This window comes from Hermetia illucens, chromosome 2 (assembly GCF_905115235.1).
Source record: "Hermetia illucens chromosome 2, iHerIll2.2.curated.20191125, whole genome shotgun sequence".
NCBI classification, from domain to species: domain Eukaryota; kingdom Metazoa; phylum Arthropoda; class Insecta; order Diptera; family Stratiomyidae; genus Hermetia; species Hermetia illucens.
Genome location: NC_051850.1, coordinates 8,784,924 through 8,801,139, shown reverse-complemented (window position 1 = coordinate 8,801,139; position 16,216 = coordinate 8,784,924). Strand labels below are relative to the sequence as shown.

The 16,216-nt window shown below is 46.2% G+C and overlaps 1 protein-coding gene across 1 annotated transcript in view; it reads right to left on the bottom strand.

Moving 5' to 3' along the window:
- LOC119647577 overlaps window positions 1-417 on the bottom strand; it is a 32,971-nt gene extending 32,554 nt beyond the window's left edge. Inside the window, exons 1-2 of the mRNA XM_038048584.1 lie at window positions 282-417; window positions 156-196 (exon numbers count right to left, since the gene is read on the bottom strand). Of these exons, the coding sequence (XP_037904512.1) occupies window positions 156-196; window positions 282-288 (48 nt within the window). The 5' untranslated portion in view covers window positions 289-417. The remainder of the gene's footprint in view (window positions 1-155; window positions 197-281) is intronic.
- Window positions 418-16,216: the final 15,799 nt, after the last annotated feature.

Genomic DNA, 16,216 nt, shown 5'->3' with positions numbered 1-16,216 from the left:
CCCACAACTGGTCACATCAACAGGTAAGGATAGTATCATCACTCAGGACTACAAAGAAGCTTCAAGTAAATTTCGACCCCGTCCTTGTAAAAACTTTTCGGTCACAAATAATCAATCTTGCACTTTTCTACACTAAATCCAAATGAAGATTTTACCTTATATCCGCTCAGGAGGAGCACCGCCAAAAGGAAGAAACCTGCAATAAAAAAATAGAAAATTTAGTTCAATTTCTCGTAGATCTACCAAAGCCCTCTTTTGTAAGAGAGCAAGTAAGCCCATACCTTTCATTTCGGAATATATTCAGGGAAATATCCTGCGTCCTAAAGTCGAAAACCGTTGACTGGTCAAGTTCTCTATGAAAAGAAGGGGTTGAAATCGGAATGTGGCTATTTATCTAACGGTTGACTCCTTTATATAGAAAACTATAGAAAACTTTTTCTTTATTTGGGGATACATTTACATAAATATTCTGCCTGTGATTTTTGTTATTTACGCACATATACATTTGCGCACAACGAAGGCTCTTTGTCTCTGTCGATCACTTAATTGAAGAATTCGAAAAAAAGATGCCGAAATACCATGAATTTACCTTGTTTTCAGTAAAAGGGTTTTGTACGTTCGAAGGTTTTAAAAAATCTAAAAGAAAATAGGAGGAAATCTTCAATGCTTGAAAATTGTTCGACTCCTTCCAGCCGTGAACCAATATCAAAATATATCTAAACGTTTCCACAGTCGTTTCACACATGCAGCCTTGATCTTTTTTTCCTTCAAACCAACGTTGTTTCGGCCACTCCTTTGGTTGTTGCCCATCGACTTTGATCCTAGAACCAATCTTGGTTTTCAACCATTTCATCATTCAATTCCTCTACCAATGGGACAACCCCAGATCGTTTGCAGATGTCATCATTTCGGATATGATCATGGTCCTAGGCAACATCTTTGTGATCATTACGGCGAGGCGTCGTTCACTGTCCTTCAGGCAGACGACACTGCGGACAAGCCGCTGACGGTGATAGCGCTTAGGGTGGGTTGTCAAAAATACTGTTTTATTCAGATTCAGTCTCAGACCAGAAGGCCATTTCATTCTCCTGTTGGAAAAGCTACTCGCGTTCACCTTTTTTATGAAACGCCAGGAGAGGATCTATATAGGACAGTGTTCAGGGCGCTGAATGTTGGATGCGCTTCAATTAGTTAAGAAGGGTTAAGGAGAGTCCTTAGGGATTTAATATATTTAAGGCACCAAAGTCAGCAACGTCAACCTATTTTATACGTCAAATAACAGCTAAACAAGAAAATATTAAATATAGTACAAAACCCTCAATCAAACAGGTCAAACATATTCCCAGAATTATTCAAAAATATTGCAAGTCAGAAACAATATCTGTCGCGACTTTTTGATTAAATAAGACAAGGTTGTCATATTGGGCCATTGTTTTTATCTATTTTATTATCGGTGAATTAAATACTATCATAAAACAACAGTTGACTTTGATTGGCTTGAACACGGAATCAAATCACAATCATCATCCTAACCGTGCGAGAAGTGGAGAATTGTATGTACTGAAATTAATTTTCAATTGTATGGTTCCGTGTTGAAATTAATAACGTGACCACACCTTTGTGGAGTACTAGTGACACCGCAATAGCTGAACAATTTAAATTAAGCCCAATTAATACGGAATATAGCGCGGAGAATTGACAATGACAAAATAAAATAGGACGCCACGAAAAATTCCATGGATCTACATTCTTTATGCTTTACCCTATTATTTGGTTCGTCTTACTGGAACCTGACCTGAAGGTGACCACTGTCGGCCAGAGTTCTCGATAGGTCAGAAAGACTTTCATATGTTAACACCTGATACCTTAGGAATTAGGCAAAAGGAGCATCATCACGTGATCACTTTTGGAAACTCCGGAGATCCTCCATCATCAGTGATGAGTCCGTAAATCTTGCCGGGCCAGATATTGTCAAGTTGAGCGACAGTCTAGGATGCTTAACTGTTTATAGTCGTCTCGCCGATCGCCGCGGGGCGCAACGACAACTTTGCTGAAACCACTAGGTCATCGATCAGCTTTTCCGGCGCATCAACATGCCAAAACTGCTTTGGGTTTGCTCAACAGTACGTCCGGCAATAAGTGCAGCAGCATCATCCGCATAACCGATCAGTCGCAACTCTTCTGGCATGCCTAGTCTTAGTAGACTAGTAGAAAACGTTCTAGAGACCCAGCCGTAGAATGGGTCTTTGTACTACCCTCGACCTTATCTTCATCACGTCCTCCATCCTCGACCTTATCTTCATCATGTCCTCCATCCTCCATATCAGTAAGAGGTAAACCGTGTAAAATATTTGTCCAGTTTACCAACTTGCAGCCATTTCAGACATCAAACGTTTCGAGGAGCAATATCCGTCGAGAGAAGTGGCTATACGCCTCAGCTGGATGAACTACTATAAGTCCTCGTCAGCCGATGTCGCTTCGGCTAGTCTTCCACTTAGGAGCCTCCTTTTAGTTGATATATACCCTACACTCGTCTGTCGTACTGAATTTACGACACTGTCAACTGTATCCACGCCAGGAGTGTTCGTCCAACGCGACTTTAACTATTCTCTAAGCTTCAACGATGATGACATTCGGGCATTCCTCCCGAAGAGTATACAGCCTGTGCATGCTGACGTTTCACTTCAAACGAGGATTATTGATAGTCGCTTCCCGAGAAATTCTCCGGGACTCGCGTCCCTACCATCAACGATACCTCCGATGCGACGGTAAAGTTGCTTCCTTCACTGATCGGGTGTTTAAAACTGCGTTTCCTCTGAAGTCTGGATGAGACATTCACTATTCGCATCCGCCTTAAGTTTATACAAATGGTTTTCCTATCGACGGGGCGGGTTGTTTTTTCTTTTAACTTTTTTCGTAGTTCCCTCTACAACAGACGGGTGCGTCTACTTTGCAGCTCAGGAACTTTTCCAGTGCCATTAGTTCGTCTGCTTGCAGTGCTGACCTTTTTCTGAGGGAAGGCTGCAGACCACAGGCAATTCACAACTGCTGCATAATTTGTGATAAGCCTCCGCTCTTCAGCATTAGCAAGGATATTCGGCTGGGCTCCCTTACGGCCTATGCTCAAAACTTTCTGCCCAGTTCCGAACGACTTCCCCCTGGGTTCCATCGCGACACTTGCAAAAATGTTCCCGCTGTTGTTGGGCCGAAACACTGTTCAAAGTTGCTTCTAGCCGGAGTGGTGCGGTGCTTCACTCGTCATCTGCGTAGGCAGAGGCGCTTGCAAGCTCTCAAGGACGGAAGCAGGTGAACTAGGTTAACCGGATGATGGCTTTGAGGGTTTGCAGCACTTTTAGAACCACATCAGATGAGACAGTATTGGTTGTGGCGGGCATGATCCCTGTCCACATTCTGACGTAAGAAATGAATGTGCTGTACTATGCAAGACGTATGCAGGGGCAAAGAGCGTAGAAATATGGTAAGGCCAGAGTCGCAAGATCTCTGGCAATGTTAATGGGACGAATCTACGACGGGTCGGTGGACCCACATTCTCAAACCAAACATTAGGGTGTGGCTTGAGCGGGAACATGGGTAGACCAATTACCAGTTTCCCACGGGACACTGTGGTTACTAGAGGCAGTATTTGCACCGCTTTGGGTTGGATGACTGTCAAAATAATCCTAGATGCGGTGGCATACCGGAGGATCCAGAGCATGAAATGTTCACTGCTCAAGGTTTGCAATGGAGATGAGAGTCCTGCAACCGGTATTGAGGAAGCCTGCATGAGGTTGAAATAAAACCAAATGTCAGATGAGGACCCAAAAAAGAAAGCTACCCAAGTTCTTGCTAGCAAAATCGACCAAGGGGAAAGCAGTGAAAATCAGCTCGAAGGTGGGAGGGGAAAGCTTCTAAGAAATCAGTCAGAACTTTAAAGAATAGAAACCACAGACAAATCAGGAGCTAATGTCGGACCCAAATGAGCCGACGTTAGTTGCGCTAGCGTGACTAAGTATATTAGATTGTAGATTTGACCTGAGATGCATTCGCACTCAGTCTTTAAGGGGAAGGTATAACTTATTGTCGAGTATAAGAACTTTGTCCTTCTCAAGTCATTAACAAAAATTAAAGAAGCTTAATTTCGGCGTGACCCTTATAACCCAGAACCTTCACCACTATTGCGTTGATCATTTTATCATGGTGCGAAATGCCTCTGATACTGGCCTTTGCTGCTACGCGATATAAGGTTATGTATGATATGACATTTCCTGTCCAGGTGGTTCAGTGGTAAGAGCACTAGGCTGTAAAAATTAGGCTATGCTGAAGACCGCGGTTCAAATTCAACTTACTGGCGGCAGATGGCGTTGTGTCATTACTGGGGCAGATACCATCCACCTTGACTTGGCACTGATTCAAAGCCTTGGCCATCTGAGGTCCACCACTGCTGAGTAGCGTGAGTAGATTCCGCCTTTGACAGTTGCCAGCGGGACACAGACTGTACCCGCCGAGGGATTTCCAAGAGCGGAGCCCCACCCGGCCAATCCGTCAGCCCGCTCATTCACTCATATGGCCGGGAGCCCAGAAAACAGTGACCTTGAGCGTGCCGCACACACAGTTCAGCGACTTTCTGCATTGCTCCAGCATCCTGGAGGATGTTGTTGCTGAGTAATGGCCCCTTTGCTTTTGGTCAGAATAGTTATGTTACGCTTGGAACTTGGATCATGCCCCAACCATCAAAAGGCTCCCATTATCGTCAGTAGTTCCGCTTAGAATACACTGGCACATCCTAGGAGACGGTACGACTCGGATAAGCTATGTGTATTCGAGAAGACCCCCGCACATGACTCCAAAGACCATCTTCGGTCCGTTGGTGAAGAATACTATCTCATAGCCTTCCAAGACACCGCCGGTCTTCTACTCTGCCTTGGTTGGAAAGTCCTTAGCAAAGTTTCTCGGGAAGTTCAATTTGCGTATGGCGTCGTCCATGGGAAATGCCCAAAGCTGCCACGGTACTTCGTCCAGGATGTTACTATGGCCATAAGGCTTCTCTGTCCAGCATCCAGACTTACATAGTCTGACGCACTGTACGCTATAACGTATTTAATGTGGAGGTCTAAGGGGAGGAGACGCAAGAATATATTGAAATAATCTGCTGTCCAGAATTGCAGAGCCCAGGTAGTATCTGCACATGACGTTCTTTGAATCCTATTAAGCTTCGTTCTTTGGTACTTTTTGCTCAAACCCTGCCACCATACAATAAAGCCGTACGTTAGGATTGGGCGCATCATAACTGTGTACATCCAGAGAACCGTCCTCGGCCGATGCAAATACTTTGCATTAGCGGAAAAGCCTATCATTGTTCATTTAGCCACGGTAGGTGGAATTCAAGTACCCTTGTCTTGGTGGTGAATAGCATCAGTTCCGTTTTGGTTGGGTTTATGCCGAGTCCTCATCTTGCGGCCTACAGGCGCACCATTCCCAATACTCTTTTCATGATGTTACTCATAATGAAGGGAAACATCCATGACACTAATATCACCAAGTCGTCAGTATACATCACCATCTTCACCCCGCTGCTGTCCAATATTCGCGAAATTTCGTACATCACTATTAACCAGAGCACCGGAGAGATGGCCCCACCCTGGAACGTGCCTCTATTCACAGCCCTGGTCAAGTGGTTGTTCTAAGAGTCGACTGGATTATCCTGGTTCGTAGCATGGATGTTATCTAATATGTAAGATACCTCTCCAAATCAATGCTGACCAAGATTTCCCTGATGGCGTTGGTTCAAACATTGTTGAATGCGAATCTGTCTTCAAAAAGGCAGGTAGGGTATACTGCTTGTACTGCAGCGACCGCTCAACCGTGCCAATTACCCCGTAGAGAGCAGTTTCTGTGGATTTTCCTTTGAGGTAGGCATGCTGAGACTTGGAGAAAGGCGTTCTCTTCAAAATCGTCCTTAAATGGATGTCCAGGGTCTTCAGCACGAAAGAGGTCAAGTTGATTGGTCAAAAATCCTTCACGGACTCATGGGCGGACCTACCCACTTTCGATAGGAACACGACTAGTGCGCGTCTCCAAGATCGTGGTACGTATCGCAAAAAGATACAGCTCCGGTAAATTTGGACAAGCTACGGCATAACCCTTTCCTGCTGCTTCTGTAGCTTGACTCGCATTGTGTCATCTGGACCCAAAGATTTATAGGCGGAGAAGCTGTTTATAGTCCAGTCAATCGTATCCTCGGTAATTGCTAATTTGATAGTCTCGCACAACTGGGGTGGCTGCAAATCCTCCAAGCGAGGCTCTGACTCTCAGTCCTCCTCACTGACGAGGAAGTAGTTCTGAGCTAGCAGCTCCAAGGTTTCACCAGAATATTCCGTCTGGGAGTCTTCCCTCTTTTTAAGAAATGATGGGCTCCTGCAGATGTTAGAGATCCCCTGAGCAGTTTCTTGGGGCTGGGCAGATATTCATTCCACCACAGTGACTTCTTACGGTATTTAGCAGGGAACGGGACTTTAAAGTCGGTATTGAAAGCCTTTCTCAGCACCTCGATCTTTGACTCCAGTTCGTCTGTCGTGTCAATTATGCCAATTTGCGCTGCGAAGAGTTTGCTCTTGAAAACTTGACCAAACTTTCTCAAGTCGATCTTTCTGGGCTCTCTAAAGGACTTGGAGGCCTCTTCAGGGAGATCTAGACTGAAAAGTATCCAACTAGTCTCTGTGGTCAGACTATCTACCCTAAGAATCCTAATTGTCAAAGTTCTCCAAGCTGGGAAAATGCCCTTATTACACGTCTGTAGATTCATCTTAATAACAAAATCAAAGAATGACTCACTTCTTTCGTTGATCTCCGAGCTGCTCTAAAGAGTATGCCCTGCAAAAGCGTCGCAACCTATCAACAGATTGGCCTTCTTTGTATCTATGGTGGTCGTCAAATATTGTAGTTCTTCTGCCGGAGTTGATCGGTTGTGAGCCATGTAAGCCGGGGAAATACACAGATCCTCAGCCTCCGCCTACTCCTCTTTGACAACGATTAGATCGCTTAACTCAAGTTCGGATGCAGAATTTTTCTTGTGAGGATACAGGTAGCTTTGTACTGAAGAAGGGGGTATGTCGCTGCCGAACTATATATATATGTTAAAAACAAAAAAAATTGTAGTTTGGAGGAAGCTACTCCTTGTCTCTGAAGTTCAGGCTTAACTACAAGTAACAGACGAAAATATAATCTCCAGGTCTGTGTCCTGATCAGTGCCCTTCAATGGTCCGGCCGCCACCGATCCAAGGCCCCAGTGTTAATGCGATGTCGGTGTATTCCTCTAGTAGGAAGGCATACAGGTCGCATATCGAGTGCTGCAGATTTATCTGCATTACCCTTAGCATGATCTGCTTGCGTGGGAAGTTCGTCAGTTCCCGTCGGACCGTGTCGTCCATCCTCATCCCATCCAACAGCTCTACGTCGTCGTTCGATTTTGCCGAGCAGAACACTGTCACCTTTGCGTTCTTGACTCCGAACCCCAATTTATAGTCTACCTTTTTCAGTGTCTCCAGACACTCTCCGTTTAGACAGAGCAGCAAAGGTTGGCTGCTTGTCGGGGATTCCTCCTGATTGGCAACGCGAAGTCGCAGGGAGAGAACCAGCCTGTCTTTATCTATACGGAACTTCGAATCCCGTCGTAGGGGATGACTTTAAGCTTTACGCCTCCCCAGGCGTCGTTGATCTTAGCGACACACGAACTGAGAAAGTCCCTGGGGAATTGGTCCACACAAGCTATTACGTGGAACCCACGAACCACCTGAGAGAAATCAAAACATGAGATGGATCCCGTACGTTCGCCTTTGGCGCCAAGAGGATGCTCAATAACTACCTCCGACAGCCTGGCCTAAACGCTGGTCCACATCTCCGCCTCTAGTTTCTCGGTAGCGCATATCAGCTGATTGTGGTCCTTCCGACGAGAAGTGGCGGACGCAATACGCAAGTGACCGTAAGCGATCATCAGATGGTAATCCCTTTAGAGGCCGATGTCAACGCCTCTCTTGTTACGCACATCAAGGAAACAGCTACTAAATCTACTACTGATCTCTACTAGCCGATCTGATTGCTCATATGGCGTCGATCAGTTGAGACCCAACTGACCTTATGGCTGTGATCGAACAATGTGCCACCATTACCATTACGGTCCAAGACCGTGTTTACCCACAACATGCGCAAGCAAGGTGTTGTCAGATCCCACTTTGGCAGTCATATCACCAATCATGATCACAATGTCACCTTTAGGAAGTTTCCCCGGAACTGCATTTAGTTTCTCGTAGAAAGCGTCCTTTCCCTCCTATGTCGGAAGTCTTCGTTAATGCATAGCGTTGTACAATTTTGATGTTGCTTAACTTGGATCGAAATCTTTCAGGTCAGAAACCAGCTCCTTGGTCAAGAGAGAAAGCGTTATACGGTAGCCGTCAGATACAATCAGACACTGGATTCGCGTCTGCTACCACTTGGGTTTTCAGAGCACAAAAGCACGTTACCGGAAGAGGAGTACTCTCCAGAGTCAAACCATCTTACTTCGCTTAGGCTCTGAATGTCTAGTTTATATCCCAGGAATTTCCGCTGAAGTTGGAGAAAGCTGGCATTCTGAGGACAATCGTTATCGTTCCAGAAACGAATCATAGTCCGTTTTCGATAGCCAAAGACCGTCACCGTCAGGTTGGGTGTGTTTGAGGTGGGCGGAGAGGCAAAGCCTCTGAGCACTCAGACCAGCCGTGAGGAGGGCATGGGGCCTTTATTCCGAAAGCGGGTAAAAAGGATCCTTTTCACCCTAAATCTTTCAGACCAATCTGCCTAACATCGTTCGTACTCAAAACGGTGGAGAAGGTCATAGACAACTATATTAGAACTAACGTTCTAAAGCGTAATCCCCTACATCACTGTCAACACGCTTACCGGGCAGGACGATCAACTGAAACTGCTCTGTATCAGCTGACAGAGGTACTACGGGACGCCATAGAAACAAAAGAAATTGCACTGTGCGCGTCTTTGGATATCGAAGGAGCATTCGATAACACATCGCACACAGAGATACAGGATGCCCTGAGCCGCAAAGGAGTGGGAAACACCCTGGCACTCTGGATGGGCAAAATGCTAGAAAGCAGACAAATAGAGGTACAAACAGGTACAAATTCTATTATCATGAACACCACTCAAGGCTGTCTACAGGGGGGAGTACTATCGCCGCTGATGTGGTGTATGGTAGTGAGGCGGGGAGCTGCCTAAATCGAAGGAACATTGATATCCTTTCTAGGCGGTATCCCGAATTACTGATACCGAGGGACAACATGACAACGAGGTTTCACTTCGATAAGAAGTTTGAAACACGTTGGAGTAACAAGGATAACTGGGAGAGCTTGACTCCGGCATACGGCTTAAACCAGCAACTGATTACTTGGTACACTGACGGATCCCTCACAGCAGACGAAGCGGGTGCCGGTGTCATTGGTCCAAGGAAAATGTACTTTGAGCCAATGGACAAGTACACTAGCATATTCCAGGCGAAAATTTACACCATAGACAAATGTGCCTCCTTTAATCTGCAAAGGAACTACAGGGGGCAGAACATAGCTATTCTCACCGATAGTCAAGCAGCGATCAAGGCACTTAGGTCCAACCAGGTGAACTCTAAACTGGTATGGGGATGCCTTGAGAGACTAAATACACTCGGCTCGTCCAACAAGGTCTGGATACTTTGGGTTCCAGGCCATGCTGGGTTGGAAGGCAATGAGGCAGCGGATGAACTAGCCAAGAAGGGAGCACGGATACCTTTACACAGGCCAGAACCCTTCTGTGGAATCGGAAACGGTCTCATGGCTATGAATCTAAGAAACGAAGAGAAACGGTTGAGGGAACTATGCTTATTGGGGATACGAACCCATGCGTACAAAGGATTGCTTAAACCTCACCAAAAATAACCTCCGAATCATAGTGGGAATTCTCACTGGTCATTGTCGGCTGAACTATCACCTAGGGAAGCTAGGGATATCTACAGACACTGCCTGCAGGTTTTGTGAGGAGGAGGACGAAACCTCTATGCACGTCCTGGGACAGAGTCCGGCACTTGTGCAAAGTAGGTCGATACATCTGGAAGAACACTTAATACCACATGCAAAGCTGAAACATCTGGAAGTGGGGAACATACTAAAGTTCCTAACGGTTACAGGCCTGCTTGAGATACTATGATCAACAGGTACAATCAATAAAAGGGGCACAATAGTTCTTCAAGGTGCCACTTTCCCTTAACAGAATAATAATAATAAGGGTCATTTTTGAAACTGAAGTTGCCCATGGTATTCAGAGCTCACACACAAAACCAAGCTCGTCCTGGCCACGCAGCACTCCTCGTATGCTATTCCAACTTGGCTTGGGCTTGCAGGTAGGACTATCCGCGGGCTGTTGCTTCGACTCGTCCCCGTGTCAGATCCGCTTGCCCCTAACACATGACCAGCAGGCAAACAAATCCTCGCCAGTTGGATGAGCCTATTGCTAGTCCGGCCATACACGCTCTTGGCCCGTCCCCGTTACATTCATGGTCAAACTAACCGTTCCGACTTATTATGCGACTGGGTCCAAATATGTTTGTAACCATACCAATGATAATGTTCTTTAGGTGGTTATCAAGAGCATTTGTCGATGGGTCACCTCCAGGACCTCTGATGGCTCCAGCTATTGCTGCATCCATTTCCTCCTTGTAGATGTTATGGATTGTCAATGAGAATTCTAGGCTTTGTTGTTATCCAAGCGGGGACCATCATGCTCAAAGTCAATTCTGTGCGACCACTTGGAGACTTAGAATCCGTAGGGAAGTTATGACCATGTCTGCTCTGTCAAAAATACCTTGGTTCAACTTACGTTCTTATATAGATTGTAAAGGTACATTCTGATACCAGTTGGATGGTTTGATCCATCTATTACGTCTTAAGTTTGGTAAACTTGATCCTTCCATGGTTATCTCGGCTGCCCAATGGGTCTGGTAAAATAGACCTACCTCCTCTTTTGAGTATTCTTGAATGGTCAATTTGAACGGCTACCGCCATTTCAGAGCCTTAACATAACACAAGTCTGACGAATTCCTATAGATACATTCGCCTTCTTATGTATCTATCATCTATCTTTATAATGGAAAGTACCGGATTATACAATTTAATTGCAAGCTGTATTCTTCCATTCATTTTCTATATGTACCTCTTTTGCGTCATTTGATCATTTACCCCCCAAACATGTGAAGTTATCATTGTCCAAAATCTAATCACCAAGTGGAATGTTTGGCCTAGCTTGCAACTGCTTCGATGCACCCTTGAGCTTTTACAACGTACGCTATTGCTTGTGTTTATTCAAAGATACAATTAGGTGGGGTTATTTGCGAAACTTATTTTGATACTAGGTGAGGTTTGCACCAGGTGGAAAGAGCTATCTGAGATTCCTCTAGTGCAAACTCAGAGGAATAAAAAAGGATTATCTGAGATAGAGGAAGAGAGTTGGATCAGGAGTTAGAGGTTCCAGGAGATCATTGATCGTCCATGCAATCCCTTTCTGAACGACCCTTCTTCAATTGTAGATACATAGAGCCCCTCTCAACTTTGTTAGTTACCATAATCTTTAATGCTACTTAGATACGTGACGGTATTCAGAATACCTCCGCGATTACTGCACACTCCTCACGATTACTATCAGTTCCTAAAATAATGAGGCCAAACCCACCGCAACCGCTTAAAGATCTTAATTAAAATTGACACTGAACAGGGTCCGAATATATTAATCTACAGCACCTGCTTCAATATCCGGTAGCTTCTTATTAATATTCCCCGAAAAATCAGATCAAAAGCCAAAGACACCATAAAAATAAAATTTCATTTCGGTTGCTTTTATCTGAAGCGAAATAGCTCAAATATTCAAGTTCATGCTTATCTGAGTTCTGTTCTGTTTACGATAAGTGTCGTGATGAAATCACTGCGTACGTACGTGGGCATTTGATAAGATATTAACGGAAAAAGACCTGAATTGATAAAATTGTTTATAATTTCTCGAATATTACTCGGAAAGCTTGAACAGAAATATTGAATTGAATTAAAACAGAGGGAAATCCCGCGACGCAATGAGGTGAAATCTTTCGATAGTTGCTTTAGTCATCTTGAAGATACTCACAAGTTCCCGATAGTATAGAGGCAGACACTGAAGTGGTCCAAGAGATAAGCGAACTAGATACTTGTCCGTGAATTAGGTCATAGATATTTTGAAACAGGAAGTAGGAAATGGACACTGCTTGTATTTATAATGGTTGTTAAAAGTTGCACACATTTTTAAATTATAAAATTATGAGGCCGAAATGAATCATAATTCCTCCTTCGTAAGCTGCTGATGAATAGATTTACCACCTGGTTCCGATCATCCAAAATATTTTCGGAGGTTAAGCGTTTGTGACCGCTTCCATTTTTGATCGGTGCGCGGTCAACCTGGAGGTAATCAAATACGACATTCTCCACATTCTCGTTACTGCATTTTGGGCAGGATGGTGACTCGTCGTGACCAAATCAATTTAAATAAGCACGATGTCCTCCATGTCTGCTTATGAACTTAACGCCTAGCTTTTTTCCAATCCACTCCGAATGTCCAGAATGATGCGGTATGTCCAAGGACCAGTTTGTGACTCATCATCTTTTGCCACTCTACGATAGATTTCCATCTGGCTGCCTCCAAAATACGCTAGAATCCCCAGCTCCCTTTTTTTTGGAGTAGGTCAATACGTTTACGCACAGAATGATGAACTCCCGCCACAGAACACCGTCGGAATACCAACTGAACACATCCCTTTCGTCAGAGAACTAGCCTGGAACCGTTTGACACATCACTTCGGGCTAGCCTTCCGCTATCCGGGCTTTGGGAGCCTTCAAGTCAGGCAATCCCTTTCACCAATGGAAGGGGAAGGGAGGAAGGGAGTTCTTAGTTAAGGCTCACCATCCAATCCCTGCGTCGATCGAATTTCATCTTCTTCGCAATAAAAAGAGCCCGAACATAATGTGCAACAAGATTCCAATGTTGCCTGGAGAGAGGTCCCCTGTGTCTGCATAAAGCGAAAGCCGTCTCACCTCTCGCAAGAGAAAAAGGTGCAGATAAGACTGAAAACCTCCATGCCCGCTCAGAAGGTGTGTAATGAAGTAATCAATCTCACCGTACGTTCGGTTCAACCACGGGTCTAAATTGTCGATGAGCCGCGCAGTCCATCTACCCCTTGATTCATTTTGCCAAAAGTTGCCTTAGGGGTCGTCAGCGACCTTTAACGGGTCGCTTACGATACGGGGTGCGACGTCCCCGAGATGCCCGAGTAAGTAGTTCTGACCCCCTAGCTGACCTGCCTGACCTGCCTCCTAGGTCGAAAAAGTCTCTCAGTGAAGAGCAAACCGCGAATGACCGGTACACGTCGGGACACACTGGGAGTCTCCCGAGCCGTCGACAACTCTCTGTCGACGTCGATGGGGTGATGTGAGCCTAGCTCTGCCAAGGTGGTGGTTGTGACGTTTATCAGGAGCCAACCCCTTCGGGACCCAGGTCGGGTAGTGTGCATTGAACCGGTATTAGTAGGCCGCATTGCCCCGAGCGAGCGCTGATTCGTCCGTGGATTCTGGAATCAGCTAAGCGTCGGTCATGCCTCAGGGAACTGGGGTACACCCGTTTGGCACCTTGCACACGATGCGCTGGTTAGTTTTTCGTGAAGAATACACATAAATTAATAAAAAAAATCGATGAAACAAGAGGGAAGGAGGAATAGCTGAATGCGATTGGGCGCAGCACAAAAACGGGTCGTTCATACCCAGTGTAGCACCGGGGCGGAAATGACAACTCAAATACCTTGTTGTGTCCCGTTCTGAAAGAAAGTGCAGTCAGAATTGTTAGTCCTGAGCAGGTATATTTGGACACAAACCGAGTGCAAGTGCAGTCGACCATCCTAACTAAAGCCGAAGAGGAAAGGCTCATCAGGAAATGCGCAACAGTGGTGAAGCGTATGTGGTCGGCAACGTTCCACCAGAGGAACGTCAGCAAAGGCGTCAAAAACGCTACTTGCGTCAAACGGACCGTAGACAGTTCACTGCAAAGCGAACTGGGGAAAAAGCCGAAAGAGAACAACGTGCATGAAGGAAACTTTATCGAAGAGTTCAAAAAAGGAATGCAAAGAAGGAAAAAAGGAAAGGAAGGAAGGAAAGGAAAGGAAACTGACTACGCCGCCAGAGACACGTCCGCCCAAAGACAAGGAGGCTGCCAACCAAAAGCCAGGAGCAGAAAAGAGGAGGAAACAAAAAAGGACTAAACCGTCCGCTCTGCTCATTAAGCCGACAGAAGGCCAGACATTTGGGGAAGTCCTTAGTGAAATCCACTACAGGATGAAACCCGAAGACAACGGAGCGGAGGTGTCTTCCATACGGAAAACGAGGAGTGGCGGGCTTATCGTCAAATTGGCCCAAAGACGACTAGCAAGAGTGCGTCCTGCGACGCGGTCAGGGGAAAAGGCTCCTATTTCCAACCTAGAGCCCATGTGCTCTCTAGAAAACGGGTATCTTGACTGCTTCAGAGAAAATGTCGAAGGGGAGGAGGCGGTAAAGCGTGAATATCCAGAGGTAACCAATAGCCGAAGAGGTTTCACCTTTGTAGATGCTCGAGGCCGAAAACTCGCCGTGGTGCAAGACTCTGAGCAAGAACCGAGGAAACACCTTAGCAGTGGGAGAATCAAAATGGGATGGGTGGTATGCAGGGTGCGAATGCTGATAGTCTCCACCAAGTGCTACACGTGCCTGGACAATGGACACAAGTCAGCAGCTTGCAAGGGACCGGACAAGTGGGTCATCAAGGGAAGACCTGCAATGGAAGCGAGAGTTACGTTCTCTGCAGGGATTGTGGCGCGTCTGGAGAGAGCATCGCACACACTGCGGGCTCGGGATAGTGTCCAGTCTTCAGGGCGGAATTGGAAAGGGCTATGGCGCGAATGGCATGATCCGCATTTTACAAATTAACATGCACCGGAGTACAACCGCTGGCCAGTTGCTAGCATAGTTCGCTGCGGAAGTAAATGCTGATCTAATGCTCATGAGCGAGTAACACGGAAACGAGGACCGGGCCTCATGACGTCTTGACTTATCGGGCACGACTGCTATCTTGGTTCGGGACAGCGTTCGACTTCGTGTTCTTGCCGAAGGCCGGGGGACTGGGTTTGTCTGGATTCGCTGTTCAGAGCTAACGTTTCTTAACGTTTACCTGATGCCGGAATTTCGGTACCGGCTTTATGCTCTGGAGAACGCCGTTTCATACACAGAGGGGTGAATCCTGGTAGTTGGTGCTTTTAATGGTAGTCTCTTGAATGAGGCATGCCTCAGTCAGACTTCAGAGTGAAGCGGATTTTGGAAATAGCGGCAAGAACCGGGCTGGTAGTTTTAACTACTGGATTCACGCCAACATTTCGAGGCTCAGGCTGTGAAGGAAGCAATCCTGACATCACTTTTGCCTCGGAATCTTCGGCATTGTCGGTGGACGGGTGGCGGGTTCTAGAAGACTTCTCAACAAGTGATCACGAGTACATCACGTTCGAAGTGGTTGATGCTACTTGCCGGCGAGCACCAACGCGACGTTTTCTCTGCCTTTGGAATGTCGCGAGGGTGAGCATCGCGAAATTCGTCGAAGCTGTTGGAGCAGGCATGACCGCGCTGACACCGTTGTAAATTCAGTGGCGAACTTGATGGCGACGGCATGTAAGGCGAAGGGGCCCCAGCGGCGACAAGCCTTATATGTTCTGGGTGACGGCAGAAATTGACGGCCTACGAAGGAAATGTTATAAGCTCCGCCGTTTGGCACAACGTTTGCACGCCAACGAGATGGCATACGCCATAAAGGCACAGTATAGATCAGCAAAAATTGGACTCCGCAGCGCTATAAATAAAAGCAAAGCTCGCGTTGGCAGAACGAGGTGAATAAGGACCCGTGGGGATTTGGCTATAAGCTTGTCACCTGGAAAAGCGGGGCTCGGCGGAGGCCCTGCTACTAAGGGCCGACCAGATGAACCCCATTGTGCGGGCATTGTTCCCCAGACATCCTGTACGGGTTGATGCCAATAGCACAGGAGCGTCGAGGATTGCTCCCTCTTTCACATGAAAAACAAGAAGGTGCCAGGTCCTGACGACATCTTAGCGGAAGT